General features: G+C 41.2%; 1 protein-coding gene across 2 annotated transcripts in view; it reads right to left on the bottom strand.

The window, feature by feature from the left end:
- The window catches only part of POLA1 (DNA polymerase alpha 1, catalytic subunit), a 373,413-nt gene that overhangs the window by 199,280 nt on the left and 156,778 nt on the right, over positions 1–17,355 (bottom strand). For both annotated transcript variants that reach the window (XM_074983379.1, XM_074983380.1), the window contains 2 exons: positions 4,309–4,490; positions 2,473–2,604 (listed from right to left, as the gene is read on the bottom strand). In XM_074983379.1, the coding sequence (XP_074839480.1) occupies positions 2,473–2,604; positions 4,309–4,490 (314 nt within the window). The remainder of the gene's footprint in view (positions 1–2,472; positions 2,605–4,308; positions 4,491–17,355) is intronic.

Here is a 17,355-nt window from a genome sequence, read left to right as displayed (position 1 = left end):
TATATAGCTTTTTTTTTAACCCTCAGTATCCAGTACAAATAAGTTGAGCAACAAGTCTAAAGCTCCATTCTCAATATATTTCTATTAAGATGTACCAAAAGTTCAATGAATTCCCTTTACACTGCTATAACTTCACATGAAAGATCTCAGCTATATTCTATTACAATTTCTATGGACAATGGAAAAGGATATTTAAAAAGTTAGAATGTAATGACCCTTTCTAATAGTTTGGAAGCATTCAAACAATGGCACTTTGCATATTGATTTATAACTTGATTTCATAATGATGGGGAACCAACCTATGGTAACATATTATTCATATGGACACAATATAGTGCAATATTTACTCTTTTCCCTTCACTTGAACACTATTTGTCTCTTCTGATGTGCCCACTATTGTAGATTTTGTTCATGTAACATTTTCTTGTGTGTTAAGTGCTAAAAGTGTGCTTCACACTTTTATTAAATTTTAATAATTTAAATGTACCATCCCCAGAAAAGTTTAGCAGATAAACTTTTACACTAAAGCTGTATATTTTGATATATTGACTTAAACAAACATAATAATTATGTTAAGTAATTAAATTTATGTTATTTGAATGTCCATTCTGCAAACGGATGGACCTTGACATGATGCTTGTGCTGGGTTAAGGTTAAATGAATGTCATATCTATAAATGTGAGGTCTCAAACCCACAAGTTTCATATAGAGTTGCCTGTTTGAACCATCTGACAATGCTTTCATATGAACTGGCAATTTATTTGTAATACATTTTAAAACTCTAAAGAAATTTAGGGTGCTCTGAAAACAGGGCCTTCAAATACCTCAAACAAGTACAAAGGAAGCCACTTTCTTTCACAAAAATTTCTTAAAAGAAATTCAGATTTTTTTTTCCCTACTGGCAATACACTTGGTATAGAAACATTAGCGTAATAATGTTAAGAATTAATGCAGAGGAAAAACAGTACACAAGTCATAAGTATCGAAACATAAGCTAGAGTTATTAGACTAAATCATTATTACCGTACTTCCACACAAATGTTTAGTAAGCCTTTCAAAAGACAAAAATTTAAAAAGAAAAAACAAAAAAACAAAAAACCCACTATTTTTTATTACTCAGTTTCAGACACTTTAAGGCTTTATTTTAAGAAACGTTGAGTACCTGTAGCTTCCACAATTATAAATACACAAAAATCCTTTACTATTTCACAAAAACTTTTCTAATTCCCATCACCATAAATATGTCCCATGATTTAGTTACAATTTATGGTACTATGAAAAAGGAAAATGAATTCACTTCAGCAGATACACATTTTCACGGGCTATATGGAGTCTACTTAAATCCACATGAAGTTTTTTCTGTTAAATATAAAAGTGATTCAATTATTCCCATAGTATCAGAATACTTCAATACCTTAAGAAGTGGTTGTGCCCAATTTATAAGATCCATGGAGTACTTTAATCCATAGGGTATCTTTTACTTACTCTGCCAACTATAAATGGATATATTAAAAAATAAATTGTAACATTTTGCTATTAAATATCCTTTTTTGTGCTTCTTGGAAGGGGCTATCTAATGCCCAAAATGCCGAATCCGTTATTACTTGAGCCTGGTTTCAACAGATGCGATTAAGGTTTTTAAGCAGTTCTAATAACTTTGCAAGTCAGAAACAAACCTTCATAACCCAAAGAACTAGTAATATGTTATTCTTTCAGATATTATTATGTATAAGGCTGGTTTTCACAAAAGAATGGGCTATTCACTATATAATACACCTTGATCCAAATTAAAAGAGAAGTTGACACTTGCAAACTCAAACCCCTACTTTCATAGATTTTTCATAACGCATTTGATCAGAGGTCTAAAACTTCATTGCACCATGAGCCCCTTCTGACAAAAATTACTACATGACCCCAGAAGGGGAGATGAAAACCTGAGACCAACTGAGCCCTTCTGCCCTGGGCAGGGGACCAAAGCCTCAGGGCATCAACCTCAGACATGGGGTCTGTAAGCTGAGCCCCACACCCCAGGACTGAAGTCCTAAGGCTTCTGTTTTGTCCCTGTGAGGTGGAACTTGGGTTTGGACCTGGGCCCAAGCAAGTCAAAGTGAGACATGGGGCCCCATTAACATGAAGCCCCAACCCAGCATTTGAAAACACTGAATCTATAACTGAATCTCTAAAAAGACCAGCAACCTAGATAAAAAACATTTATGATGTTCTTCTCTAGAATATCCTTTAGACTAAATCATGTTTAAATTTATTTTAGAAATGACTATTTTAAATTATGATTTAATGTTACCAATCTATTTTAATAAGAATAAAATCACACTAGGTATGGAGGAAAAAAGCTTTTTGCAGACATTATAAAACACCATAATCAGTATTACACAAAATGAATACGCTGTCACTTCCAAGAAAAGCAGATTAGCCATTAATTTAACCTTGTAAGGAAATTTTTTGGATACTTACATTATAGTAGCTTTTCAAGTACCGTCTAATTTCCAGGAGTAGTTTGTTGTTCATTTGAATCATACAGTTGAAAGGGGACTCATCACATTCTTTCTTACTGCACTGTTGCAAGCTGGGCTCAATATGCTGCCCCTGAAGACAAAAAATAAAGTTTAAAACAATTACAAATAAACAAAAGATATCACAAGTATGTGCATACAGTATACACAATACATAACGGGACAAAGTATTTTAAAACCTTCTTCAATTTAATCACTGACAGAAGCCTTCCTTCCTCCCATCCCATGAAAATTGGCTTTTTCATCCCTAAAGATTATTCACCAGTAGGACATACAGTCTTCTTACTCTTTCTGTAAACAGAGGTCATTTGGAAAAAAACTTAAATCACTCGCTTCAGACTTTATCATTCAACTAATGATGTTGAATAAAAATAAACTAGTGAAATCTATGGTAAAATCAATTCTCTAGAAAATTCACTTTTATCAACGACATCAACATCCGTCTCAAGCCTATTGATTGTAGTGTTGGAATCATTCCTACAAGTATCAAATGTGAAGATGTGCGAGAAGATAGTACCTCATTAAATTATCTTTTTTGTTTCAGGCTCATCTAACAATATGTAAAAGTATAAAGAACAATATTAAAAGTTTAACATGATCTCATTCACTAAAATCATAGACTGTACTGGAACATTTTGCACATCTTCAAATGCATGAGTTTTCAGATCCTAAAGATCAAACGGTAAGTAGCTAAAGTTAAGTCAGTGAAATTCTCACTGTAAAGGAACATACTATATACAGCTTTATTATAATAGTCTGTGAGGGATTTTTTCCTGTTAATATTTAAAATATATGTTTTCCTGATCCAATGTGGTTAAAACCTCACCCACAATACTAATCAATTCCAGGTGGAAGAGATTTTAGAGCTTGACATCAGCTCTTCTACAGTTAGCCCATCTGCAAGTCGTCAAGCCTCCATGCAATTAACTATCGTATTTATAGCTGTAATGAAGCAAAAGTCAAGGATTTACAAAGCATTGCTGATCTGTCTTTTCCTCTTGCTTGCTTCCAGTGACTGCTTTGTTGTGATTCAAAAAAAAATGCAAAACATCTGCTGTTTGTCCAAATTAACTGAAAATAATTACTTTAAATTTAGATAAATAATTTATTTGCTTTAACTTTCAAGGTTTTCACTACTCTGCAGCCTGCTAATTTGCCAATGACTAGTACATGCATAACATCGCAGCAGAGTTAAATACTTGGCCCTATTTCAAGATTTGAGCCAAGGTCAGAGATTCATTTTTGGCAGCACTTCTTGATAAGAATGCATCCCTATGACTTATGTCTGATGTACAAAGACAGCAGTAAAGATAGTGCAGAAGTACGTTTTTTTGTCAAGAAGGGAAGTGGGATGGAAAAAAGAAACACTGATTTTCAGAAACACTTTGTTCCAATTAACTTGATTTAGGATAAGGATATGTTATTGCCATAAGCCAGCTTCATTAAAGAGAAAATTGCAAGTTAGGGAGTTAAGATAGATATTAACTATAAAAATTACACCAATTTCTTTTTGTAAACCAAAGCAGTTACAACATTTGGCTTCATTAATCTGACAAACACTTCCAGAGTCCAATATGCCACACTGAAATTTGTGAAGGGAATAGGATTCAGCACTGACAATGTCTGATCCTAAGTTGTCAATAACAGAACCAAAACAGTATCTTTCCCCAGTCCACATTCCAACAAATATGTCTGAAAACCCTTTTTTCCCTACAGGAAGCCTTTTCCTCCCAAACCTAACTATGGAGGGGAGGGGAAAAAAAGATGAAAAACTAACCGAACCATCAAAGACGTTATCATAAATGTTCTCTGTTCCACATTTCGGACAGGAAAACTTAAACCTTTCACAATCCCTATATTTCTCTTCATCAGTTAGCTGAGCTGGGCCACCAAGCAAAGCATCATTCTCCTCATCTTTATGGTAATGGTGCTGGACTTTGAACTGGGAAGGATCCAGGCCTATTAACAAGAAATAAAAATCCCTAAGTCTAAAGTAAGCAGTTCAAGCTCAGTCAGGTTTGTCTCCCCATATATTTTGCGTAACAGCTTCCCAATAAGTTACAAAACAAATTCAGAAAGTAAAATCTTTCACAGGAAAAGATCGTTTTAAAAATTACAGATACATTTTAAAATGTTTAACTTAAAATAAGATTTATGTAACATGAAGAATTCACTTATCGTTTTAATAAAAGATTGCTTTATAAATAAAAGCAGCACACTACATTTTCCATCATGGGAGTATGCAACAGAACATTTTGTTTCTGAGGAAACCACCACTAGCAGATGGTTTTATTGTTATTTTCTTTTTAAGTTACACTGAAAATATTTCAATAAAATGTGCATCATTATTAAGAAACAATCTTTAAATCAAAATGGGACCATTAAAACTGAAAACAGAGAATAAAAAGCCTATTAAAGAAACACGGGGGCACTGCTATTACCAACTCCTTCAAGTCCGTATACAACTGCCAACTCTGATTTCAATGCAGTGGTCGATTTCATTTTGGCTCAGTGGTTAACAGCATGTAGGTTTCAATCTAATGCAGTGGTTAAAATTCAGGGGCAGCATTTAAAAAGGAAGTGTTGGAGACAGAACCAAAGAATTCAAACAAATAAACCTACAAAAGAGACCCTAAAATACTGACTCAATAAAAAGAAAGAAAAAGAACCACAAGCACAAAGTTCATTTTGCCTAGTTATCTAAGTGTCAAAGTAAAAGTGGTAAATTTCACATTTCTTGACATGTTTTTAGAAGCATGTTTAACCTTTCTTTCTTTTTTTATTTTAAAGACCTTTTACTTGATCTGCAATTTTTTTTGTTATAACCCAGGTAAACACAATCCAGATAAATGTCTGTCAGAATTTATATTCTAATACTGATGTCTAACAAAATGTTCAGAAATAATGGCATACCTTTTTCTATACAAAAAGTCTCAAAGCATTTCTAAAAGGCATATTTTCAGAATAACCTGAAAGTTTAAGAAACTTAAGCAACATAAGGAAATAAACCATGTAATCTCAAATTATTTAACTGTGAAATGTGACAAGTGAGTTATGAATATAGGGAAGTTAGAAAAGGATAAGCATCCAGCTCCACTTATTCAAAAAATTCAAGTTTTTGCCTTACAAAGTGCAAAGGTACAAAATATCCATAGACCTAAAGAACACACCTTGACCCAAAATTCAATCAAACTTGTATGTATAACATTATTTAAATGGATTATCACAAAATAAAAATGTTCTACAACTAATTTTTAATCAGTATGATAATTTTAATAACTAATACTTGTGTCAGATTTAAAGTGCATTGCGAACAAAAGGACAGTTTAACTTATTTAATTTCAATTAAAACTTATCCTATATCAGCATTTTAAGAATTTCCTCCTTTAACAAAAAAAAATTAACTACACACAAAAACACAAAAAAAAGCTTAAAAAAAAGGCAGCTCGTGTGTACTCTTTGAGAAAGCCAGATGTTTTTCAAGTTGTAGATAAAAGTTTAGTTTAAAATTTCTCTCCTCCACACCATGTTCTTTAAATATCAGATTCTAAGAAGGGAAGAAAAAGGTGGGCTATCTTAGGTCTAAGGCATTAATGATGAGTGCATGAGTATCTGTACAATACTGAGGCTCTCTCTGTATTGGAAATGTAGCAATGAAGTAAAAGTTGTGATTGCTACTTTAAGAGAAATAGGAATAAATTCCAATTACAAATATATCTTTAATTTTTTCTCAAAGGATATTACACCAGGTAATTGCTTAGGTAATCCCCTTCACTAAGTAAAAATTACAGAGATATATTTTGCCCTTTCTGAGAAAGTTCACAGACTTTAGTAAAGTTCTGTGATTTTCCTATGTTCTGGCTGCTAAAAGTGGTGCTAAAGGGTAGGTAGAGACACAAGCAGGTTACCTAGTTTTGAAAATATTAGAAACGCTTGTCTTCATCATTTGAATAGATATTTTGGTTGGGGAAAACAAAGAAAGGAATCATGAGAATGATTCAGCCAAGTGTACCTTACTTAATCCATGTGAATAGTCTCACTGAAATCAATGGGACTCATCAGGTGCTTAAAAACATGACTAGATTGATTATCTTGCTGAATTGGGGCCTATATCATCTATTATTTCCTTTCAGGATTGTTACTTGGTTACTTAATCCATTTCAGAATACCCACTTGCATGCTCCACAGCAAGGCAGAATGCCCTATTTTGGAAACAAAACCACAGCATGGAATATTTAAAGAATGGAAAAACTGTTCCTCTTCCCTTTGTAAGACTTCTTTAAAAAAAAGAAGGCCTAAGAGTTATAAGCAATAAACTTCTGCTTTTAGCTGTTATCTTTCCATGACATTGATAAAGTCATATGGGATTGCTAATTATTTCAGATTTATTTTCATACTGAACACTTTATTCTCATTAAAGAAAATCTGAAGTATAGATCAGTTTGTTAACCTTCAAGTGGACAGGATGCATTCATGATTAAAAAAAAAATTCATAATTTAACTAATGGTGTAGATAAACCAAAGAGATTGACATTGTGTAATAGAAATCTACAAGAAAATAAAATTATGGACATAGCCACTGAAGTTTTAATTTTTGCTTTAAAGCACTAAATGCATTATCAATGTTTATAATATGTTGGTTTCTTTGCTAAAACAATTAGAAAGTAAAACCTGCAAATTACTTTTTGGAGGTGGCCATTTTTCTCCAAAGACTATGGTGGTGAACATAAAAAAGCAGAAATCGTAAAATGTGGCAGCTTTTAGGGCAACAATGGGAGATAGGGTACCAGATTTACTGATTTATGTAGACTACCTAAAATTAATATTAGCATTTAAAAATTGAGATTAGTTGTAAAAAAAAAAAAAAAAAATCTGCCTTTTGTGAAAGCTATGCAAACAGAAAAGTTTAAATACTTTTACCATTGTCATTAGACATTTTGTGAAACAAAAGGAAAATAGTATCTGGTGCTGCCACCTAGAGACCAAAGGTGTGAATTTCTTTTAAAATCATATCACATAATTGGAAATGTGGAGATATGGCAAAGATTCTGATGATCTAAGCCCCGAATATCATGCACCGCAAATAAATCCTGAAACTAGAGACTTATTTGCCACTAACTCTCCATTATGCAAATATCCAAATAACCTTAACAATGTTGCTTACATTTAAATAATAGGGATGGTATTATACTTCTAAGTTAAGTAATTTGTTTGGTTGAACAGACATCCTAAAAGAAAAACCTATACATCAAAACCCTGGAATGACTAAATTTCCATTCTGGTAAATACAAAAGGAAAATATAAGTATTATTACTATAAATGAAGGTTTATAGAATTAGTGGCTAGAGATAGAACACATGAATTTGGTCCATCTCCATGGAACAGTAGTTGTATTTTCAAAGAATAATGCTTTATCTAAGTTTTAAAAATATTTAGATATCACACATGAAGTACACATTAGTAATTAAAAAAAAAAAAAAAAAAAGAGAGACACCACATGCCTTCACCCCAAAAAAAGAATTCCAGTCACCCTTCAAGCAAAGGCCTACATCTATTTAACAAATTCTGACTGTCAATACCCCACAAGGGAATTATACAGCTGACACCAAATTCACAGCAACCAGAAATTTGTATAAAGGGCTGTTAACTTACACTCTTTATTTGATCTCCACAGTTAAGATGTTGTGGAAAGAGAAGTTACTCACCTGTAATAATGATGGTTCTTCGAGATGTGTCCCCGTGGGTGCTCCACAATAAGTGTCGGGCTCGCCCGGAGCCGCAGATCGGAAATCTTCCAGCAGTTTCTCCTGGATCGTGCATGCGCCAGCGCGCGCCGCCCCCCTGCTCACTCCCGGCCGCGTGCGCGATCTGGTCCCCGCCAGTTCCTTGACCAACCACCTCGGATGCTCCTGAAAAACACTAGACAGAGATCCGAAGCGGGGAGGATGAGCGGGTGGTGGAGCACCCACGGGGACACATCTCGAAGAACCATCGTTACTACAGGTGAGTAACTTCTCTTTCTTCTTCGAGTGGTCCCTGTGGGTGCTCCACAACAGGTGACTACCCAGCAGTAACCCAAGTAAATCGGTTTATGTGCAGCTTGCCCCCGAGAGGACTGCTGTCGACAGATGGGTATCCTCTTCAAATACCCGAGGCAGGGCATAATGCTCGGCCAAGGTGTCGTAGGATGACCAGGTCACCGCTCTACAGACGTCTTTTAACGTGATGCCCTTGAAGAAGGCTGTTGACACCGCCACCGCCCTGGTGGAGTGAGCCCTGGGTGGGGCCAGCAAAGGAGCATTTTGAAGCTCGTAACACATTTTTACACAGGACACAATGTGCTTAGAGATTCTCTGCGAAGAGAGACCTTCTCCTTTTGACCTGGGAGAGAGAGAGACTAGGAGCCTGTCCATTTTCCGGAAGGACTTAGTTCTGTCTATGTAGAAGGCCAACGCCCTCCTCACATCCAGGAGATGCAGGCGTGCCTCCTTGCCAGAGCTGTGAGGCTTCGGGTAAAACGAGGGTAAAACTATTGGCTTGTTAAGATTGGACTCCGAAGAGACTTTTGGAACAAAGGCTGGGTGCAGCCTTAAGGTTACCGCCTCCTTTGAGAATACTGTGCAGTGCGGCATTGCCATCACTGCCGCGAGCTCACTCACCCTGCAGGCTGACGTAGTTGCAAGGAGGAAGGTTGGGTTTTTTTTTTTATCGTAAGGAGACGTATGGGAACTGTGGCTAATGGTTCAAAAGGTGGACCCAATAGGGTGCTGAGCACCAAGTCCAAATTCCACGATGGTGGAAGCGGTTTCCGAGGGGGGTACAGGTTTACCAGACCCTTCAAGAACCTGGTAACGATAGGATGGGCGAATACCGTGGATCCTTCCTCTGTATGCCGAAAGGCTGATATAGCGGCAAGGTGGACCTTTAGCGAGGAGCCCGCCTCTCTTGAGGTCCAATAAGTATTCTAGTATTACAGGTATAGGAATATCAAGGGGAGCTAACTGCTTGGCAGAACACCAGGCTGTGAATCGAGTCCATTTCTGCTTGTAGGTCCTCCTGGTGGAGGTCCTTTGGCTACACTCCAGGACTTGTTGTACTCCCTCCGTACATGTGCTCTTTAAAGAGCTGAGCCATGGATTAGCCATGCTTGTAGGTGCAGACCCTGAGGGTGCGGGTGCACTAAGGACCCCTGAGCCTGCGTGAGTAAGTCTGGCGCCACCGGTAGAGGGAGCGGTGGGCGGTCCGACATGCGCAAAAGCAAGGGAAGCCATTTCTGCCGATCCCAAGCGGGACTATGAGTACCATGCGAGCTCTCTCCCTTCTGGCTTTGTGCAAGACCTTGTGGCAAACACATCGATTTGGGGAAACCCCCATGTACGAAAAATGCGCCGTAGCAGATCGGAACTGATCTGCCATTCGTGCGTGATTGTGAAGCGCCTGCTCAGCTGATCTGCTTTCACGGTGTGAGCGCCCGGCAAGTACGAGGCTTTCAACATTATGTTGTTGGCAATGCACCAATTCTACAATTGGACTGCTTCCGCACATAAGGCATGGGATCGGGCTCCTCCTTGTCGATTGATGTAAAACATAGTGGAGGTATTGTTGGTATTGAATCCCGACTACTTTGCCATGTAGGTAATCTCGAAAATGTTTGCAGGCGTTGAACACTGCTCTGAGCTCCAGCATGGTTATGTGCAGTGTCTGTTCCGCAGGGGACCATAGCCCTTGCGTTACCTTGTCGCCGATGTGCGCTCCCCATCCTATGTGGGCAGCGTTGGTAGTAAGAAAAAAAATAGAAATTTGTGGCTGGTGAAAAGGCACCCCCACTAGCAGATTCTCAGGGTTTTCCCACCACGCCAGGGATCTGCGCACCTCTGTTGTGGGCAACACCAGCCTGTGGACAGTGTGGGATGCCGGTTTGTAAACACTCACCAGCCAATGCTGCAGGCTTCACATGTGCAACCTGACATTCTGTACCACAAACGTCGCTTCTGCCATGTGGCCCAGCAGCTGTAAGCACGTTAAGACCGGCACCGTGGGGCTGTATGTGATGACTTGCACCAGCGAACTGATGGCGCGGAAGCGGGCGTCGGGTAGGTACACCCTTGCTGTGATAGAGTTTGTGTGTGCCCCTATGAACACTATATGTTGTGTGGGTTCGGACTTTGATTTTGCGAGGTTGATGACTAGGCCCAGCGAAGAAAAACGTGACCGCTGTGACACGTATCATGCGTGAGACCTCTGCCTTCGAGGCCCCTTTTAGCAGGCAGTCGCCCAGATATGGGAAAAATAAACACCTCCTGTCTGTGCAGGTAGGCTGACACCACTGCCAGGGTTTTGGTAAAGACTCTGGGGGCCGAGGAGAGGCCGAACGGAAGAACCCTGTGCTGGAAGCGCTCCTGGCCGACCGTGAAGCGGAGGAAGCGTCTGTGTGCTGGGTGGATTGTTATATGAAAGTAAGCATCTTGCAAGTCGAGTGCTGCAACCCAGTCTCCATCGTCCAGTGCCGTGAGTATCAAGGCAACTGTGATCATCCGAAAACGTTGCTTGCGCAAGTAACGGTTGAGGCCCCGAAGATCTAAGATGGGCCTCCAGTCTCCTGTTTTCTTCTCTGGTAGGAAGTAGCGTGAATAAAAACCTTCCCCTGGAATTATTCCGGCACTCTTTCCACCTCCCCTATGAACATAAGGTGATTCACCTTCTGCTTGAGCCTCGCCTTGTGGCAGCGTCCCTGAGGTGAGGCCTGGTGGGAGGCTTCGTCGGTGGAAGCGACTGGAAGGGGATCACGTAACCCGTGGCTATGATCTCCAGCACCCATTTGTCTGTGGTGATCTTTTGCCATTAGGAGTGGAACGGTCTGAGGCGATGATGGAACATGAGATGAGAGTGGCATTGAGCGAGGGTATTGATAGTGCAGCCCCCAACATACCCATCAAACTTGTTGCCTTTAGGCCTGACCCGAGGGCGTACGGCTTTGTTGAGAACGTCGCCTAGGAGTTCTGTACTGTTGCTGCTGTTGATAGCGCCCTTGGCCGTAGCCCCGTTGATATTGAGCACGCTGTGGTTGTAAGCGTAGCGTCTTTGCTGAGGATAAAATTTTTCCCTCCTGTATGGGGGAGTATAAATGCCCAAGGTCCTAAGTGTAGCACTCAAGTCCTTACTTGAGTGAGGGACCGAGTCATTTGAGTCTGCAAACAGCTTTTATGTATCAAAGGGAAGGTCCACAATCTTCACCTGTAGGTCCCTCGGGATACCCGACGTCTGGGGCCGGGATTCTCTACGCATGACCACTGCTGTAGCCGTTGAACGTGCCGCCGTGTCCGCCACGTCCAGGGCAATCGGGACTCCCGTCCGCGATGCTGCGTACCCCTCCTGAATAATTGCCTTTAACACCGGCTTTTTGTCTTCCGGAAGTGAATCCATGAGGGGAGTAAGCCCGGAGTAATTATCAAAATTATGGTTTGCTAGGTGTGCCCACAATTTGCCACTCTCAATAGCAGGGTAGAAGAGGAGTATACCTTCCTGCCAAACAGCTCGAGCTTCTTAGCATCTTTGTTCGATCCCCCCGATTTGTACTGAGAAGCCTTTGACCTCTGCTGGGACGACTCGACGACCAAAGAATTTGGTTGTGGGTGACTGAAGAGGAACTCCATGCCCTTTGCCGGGACGAAGTACTTCTTATCCTCTCTCTTGTTCGTAGGCGGAACAGAGGCCGGAGTCTGCCATATAGTAATGGCTGACTCCAGAATGGCTTCGTCCAGCGGAATAGCAATTTTGGACGAAGCTGGGGGTCTCAAATTTTCCAGGAGTTTGTGATGTTTCTCCTGCACCTCTGCCGTTTGAATGTCTTGCGTGAAAGCCACCCTTTTAAACAGCTCCTGAAACTGTTTAAGGTCATCCGGGGGAGAGACATCCCAGGGGGCCATGGCCTCATCTGGGGAGGATGAGGAGGAACCACTCGGGTAAACCTCCCTCAAACCCTCGGGCTCCTGCAGTCAATGATACACTTGCTCGCTGGAGGATTGTGAAGGAAAGTCTCGGGGTTCTAAAAGTAACTCCCCTTGAGACAACTGTGTTTCTTGTCCCCGATCGGGAGTGCCCACGGGGGTACCGAGCGGCCGGGGGGGGGACCTGCCCCTGGGTGTAGGCCTGTGGTGTCTGTGTCCAGCATGACAAGGACGACCATGGCAGCATGGGCAAGGGTCCGGGGATGGAGACCTAGACCACTCACGGGGTGTGTACCCCCGATGTCTGGGAGAGCGAGACCTCCACAACGACACAGATAGAAGTGAAACTGGCTTGTGACAATACTCCAGGGGATCCAATCCCAGAAATGGAGAAGGTGGCCCAAGCCATGGTAACATTGGTTGGAGGAATGGAGAAGGAGGTTCCAGATGGGCTGGTGGAGACACAGGCCTCCAGGGCGGCGTGTGTATCACAGGGGGAGGGCTTGGTGCTAACAGCAGCGCAGCCCTGTCCGTAGAGGGACTGTGGTGCCGGGCTTTTGATTTTGCCTTGCCCCTCCCCTGCGGGGCCAGCACCGCCCCCTTCCGTGCCGGGGATCTCGGCCCCGCTGTCAGCGCCGCGCTCGGCACCGTCAGCTGCGGTGCCACGTGGGTATCCTCCTCCGGTGCCTACAGGATCCGTGCCTGGCGCCCCTGCACCGTTCGTGCCGCGGGGGCCGGTGCCGCCTCTGGCGGTGCCGCCGGGTCCAGCGCTTGCCTTGCTGACGCTCTAGGTGCCGCGCGTGCCGGCTGTTGTATAACCGGAGGCTCAGTCTCTGCCACGTGCGCTGCCACTTGCCTGAGTATGCAGCTGGGGGCTGTGTGCTCCGCTCGTCCTGCTCGCTGCAAATGCCGGCAAGGATCGAGCCAGGGAGAGTTTCCTCCGTTTCTGCACTGAGAGGGTCAGAGAAAGCTGCCCTCCTCTTATGCAACCCAGAGGGCCCTTCTGGGTGAGGCTTCTCTGGCAAGTCTGGCTGGAGAACCTTATCAACAAGAGCATTTTACGCCTCATCGCTCTGTCCTTCCTGGCCCTGGCTGTGAGCTTAGCACAGTGAAAACACTTCTGGGTAGCCTGTGATTCCCCCAGGCATTGGATGCATTCGCTATGCCCCACAGAGGCCGGCATAGCTTCATGGCATGACTCATGCTTTGTCAAACCTGAAGAGGCCATTGAGGTGAGTCCTTTACTGTTAATAGGGTACTTAGCACTTAATCCGTGCCTTTCCACCCCAAATAGTGATCACCGGCCTGCGGGGCAGCGGGCAGCCTAAATGGCCTTCACGTCCGCTCTTCTCTTCTCCGCTCCTCTCTTTTTTTTTTTTTTTTTTGCTGATATTCTCTTTGTCTTTGCTTTCTCTCTCTCTTTTTTTTTTTTTTAATAACCAAACACTACAAATGACATGTAGAAAAAAACTACTATGTAATCTGACTCTGGCCTTAGCCTGAGTAGATTCCGTCTGCATCCAATGACGGTTGAGAAGAAACTGGCGGGGACCGGATCACGCACGCGGCCGGGGGCGCGCAGCGCGCACCAGCGCATGTGCGATCCAGGAGAAACCTCTGGAAGATTTCCGATCTGCGGTGCCGGGCGAGCCCAACACCTATTGTGGAGCACCCACGGGGACCACTCAAACAAGAATGCAAGGTTGCACAGTGAAGTATGTGTATAGCGCAACTGAGAAGTTATTTTTTAAAAATAAATTGAATAGCCAAGATTTATTAAAACTAAAGTTGCATCCACGTGCCTGCATGCATGTCGACAAAACCCATGGAGTTTCCACACTAAAAATGCATTCTGTCAACACAACTCAGCACTTCTGTTGACAGCCTTCCGCCTCTCCCCATGAGGCAGAATGCCTTTCGACAGAATGTCAACAAAAAAGCCATGTGGACGTTCTGGGGGCCCGTTTGTTGACGGACAGGACTTCTGGGTCACCGAGCAGCCCTGTCTACTGTGTTTCTAGTTGGCTGTTCTGTTGAGAGCGCGGCTGGGCACTCTGGACGCTCTCTGTCAAGGGAGCAGATTGACAGAGCGATCCGCTTTAATGTGTGGCCACAATCTGTAGACAGAAGTTCTGTCAGAAGATCTCTTCTGACAGTAACTTCTGTTGAAAGATTGCTGTAGTGTAGACGTAGCCTGGGGTATGGAGATATCAGACTGAACATATTCATTTGTTCATCTTAAAATATGCTGCCAACAGGTAAATGGATAAGTCTTGCAGAACTATAGATGGTTAAAATATCCATCATAAAAATATTTGACACCAAAAAAAATCCACCTTGAATTAACTGCACTGCAAAAAGCAGTTCATGGATTTGAAAATAGAAGAATCTATTGAGAGTTGTACAGTTTTTAAATCAAATCACTACATTTCAGAGTGCCTAAATGGGAACTAAGCTCTTTTGAGCTCCAAATGTGGACACTGATAACTTTAAAAAAAGAGAACAGTCCTATATCTATAAACTAGCATAATCTTCTGAAGAATTTGTTTGGATTTTGAAAACAACTGTATAGAACTCAGGAATCTCTGTTGTCTTTCTTTGCCTCAGGATAACACAAGATTAAAGTTTTCAACTGCTCCATCTTGGCCATTACCAAAATGTCTATTGCCTCAGAACTGTAGGGTTTGACTTTCCTTCTCATTATTCTGAAATTTATACACAAACTCCACATTCTTGCAAGACAGTACTTTGCTTGATAGATGTAACAATTAGCAATCTATTAGTGATCATCTTTGAAAAGTCATAAAAGATAAAGACTCCATAGGATGAGAAAAGGGTAAATGTAGTGATAACCCAGAAATAACGACAACCCAAGGAATTACAGACCTGTCAACTTAACTTCAGCACCCAGAAAGACAATGAAGAAAATAATTAAGCAATCTGCAAACACCTGGAAAATAATAAGGTGATAAGTACCAGCATGGATTTATAAAACCTCATAGATTTCCTTGACAAGGTGACAAGCCTTGTGAATAAGTGGGAAGTAATAGGAGTGGTATATCTTGACTTTAGTAAGGGTTTTGATATCCTCTTGCATGACCTTCCCATAAACAAAACTAGGGAAGTTCAACCTAAATGGATAGAGCAGGTACAAAATTTGTATCTGCATCCACATCCACGTATAAAGTAAATATCCACAGACTTTCAGGGCTCTACAGGGGAAGATATAATAATGTGGGTGCATAACTGGTTGGAAAACCATTCCAGGAGACCAATCATCAGTGGTTCACAGTCAAGTTGGAAGGGCCTATCCTGTTGGGTTATAAAGGGATCATTTCTGAGTCCACTTCTGTTCAATATAAGAATGGCCATACTGTGTCAGAGCACAGGTTCATCTATCCCAGTATCCTGTCTTCTGACTGTGGGCAATGCCAAGAGTCCCAGAGTGAATGCACAGAACAAGTAAATCAAATGAGCCATCTTGTCACTCATTCTCAGTTTCTGGCAAACACAGACTAGGGACACCAGCACTGTGCATCCTGGCTAAGAGCCACTGATGAACCTATGCTCCATGAATTTATCTAGCTATACAGAATACACTTACAAAGACTGTGGATGAAACATGATGGGAGGGGACTGCAAGTGCTTTGGAGGCTAGAAATAAAATTTAAAATTATCTGAACAAACTGGAGAAACTTTCTGAACCAAACACGTTGCAATTCAATATGAACAAGTGCAAAGTAAAGTTAAAAAAAATATCCGGCATTCTCAAATAACTGGCATTTTAACAATGAGTAAAGTTTACCTACGTTTTCCATAAGTACAGTATAGTGAAAGTAAATACAAGTAAATATAGCAAATACAGTATAAGTTTATAGTGTATAGTACTACTGTTGTTGGTTAATAAAGCACTCTGCATACAGTTTTGTTTGTTTCTCAAATATCTAATCTTGTTTTTCATTAGTGTTATGCACTGCTAGGTATATCTCTCTATTATCCAAAATATTTGAATATCTGGCAACCTCCCGGTCCCAGGCCTGCCAGATCTCAAAACAGTTTACTGTACTCCACTTTGGAAGGAACAATGATCTGTACACATACAAAATAGGAAATGACTGCCTAATAAAAAGTACGCAGAAAGTGGTCTGATGGAGTCATACTGAATCACAAGCTAAATATGAGCCAACAACATAGCCCTGTTGCAAAACAAACAAAAAACCAAAAACAAGCAAAAAACAAACAAAAAAACCCCAAACATCATTCTGTAATATATTAACAGGAGCGTTGTATGCAGGGCATGAGAAGAAATTCTTCCGCTCTACTCCATGCTAATCAGGCCTCAAAACTGCAGTATCACGGCCAATTCTGGGTACCACATTTCAGTAAACATTTGGACAAATTAGATAAAGTCCACAACAGAGCAACAAAAATTATAAGTCTAGAAAAGAATATACATGACTATCTGTTTAGTTTGGAGAAAAGATGACTGAGGGGAGACAACAGTTTTCAAATACACAAAAGGTTGTTAACAAGGAGGAGGGAAGATAATATTTTTCTCCTTGACCTCTGAGGATTGGAAAAGAAACAAAGAGCTTCACTTGCAGCAAGCGCAGGTTAGGTTGGAAAAGTCTTCTGTTAGTTGGGTCAAGCATTGCAATAAAGTGCCTACGAAGGTTGTGGAGCTACCATCACTGGAAATTTTTAAAAGCAGGTTAGATATCTATCAGAGATAGTCCAAACAGTACTTAGCCCTGCCTTGACTACAGGGTACTAGATGATCCACTGAGGTCCCTGCTTGTCTTATGGTTCTATGATACAGTAGCACCAGCTTGAAAGTTATTAGATATGGTGGCACAATCCAATTTCCTTTAAATCCT

The sequence above is a fragment of the Carettochelys insculpta genome, chromosome 1, assembly GCF_033958435.1.
Source record: "Carettochelys insculpta isolate YL-2023 chromosome 1, ASM3395843v1, whole genome shotgun sequence".
Taxonomy (NCBI): domain Eukaryota; kingdom Metazoa; phylum Chordata; order Testudines; family Carettochelyidae; genus Carettochelys; species Carettochelys insculpta.
The sequence above is the reverse complement of the archived record's forward strand: the minus strand, read 5'-3'. Positions and strand labels throughout refer to the sequence as shown.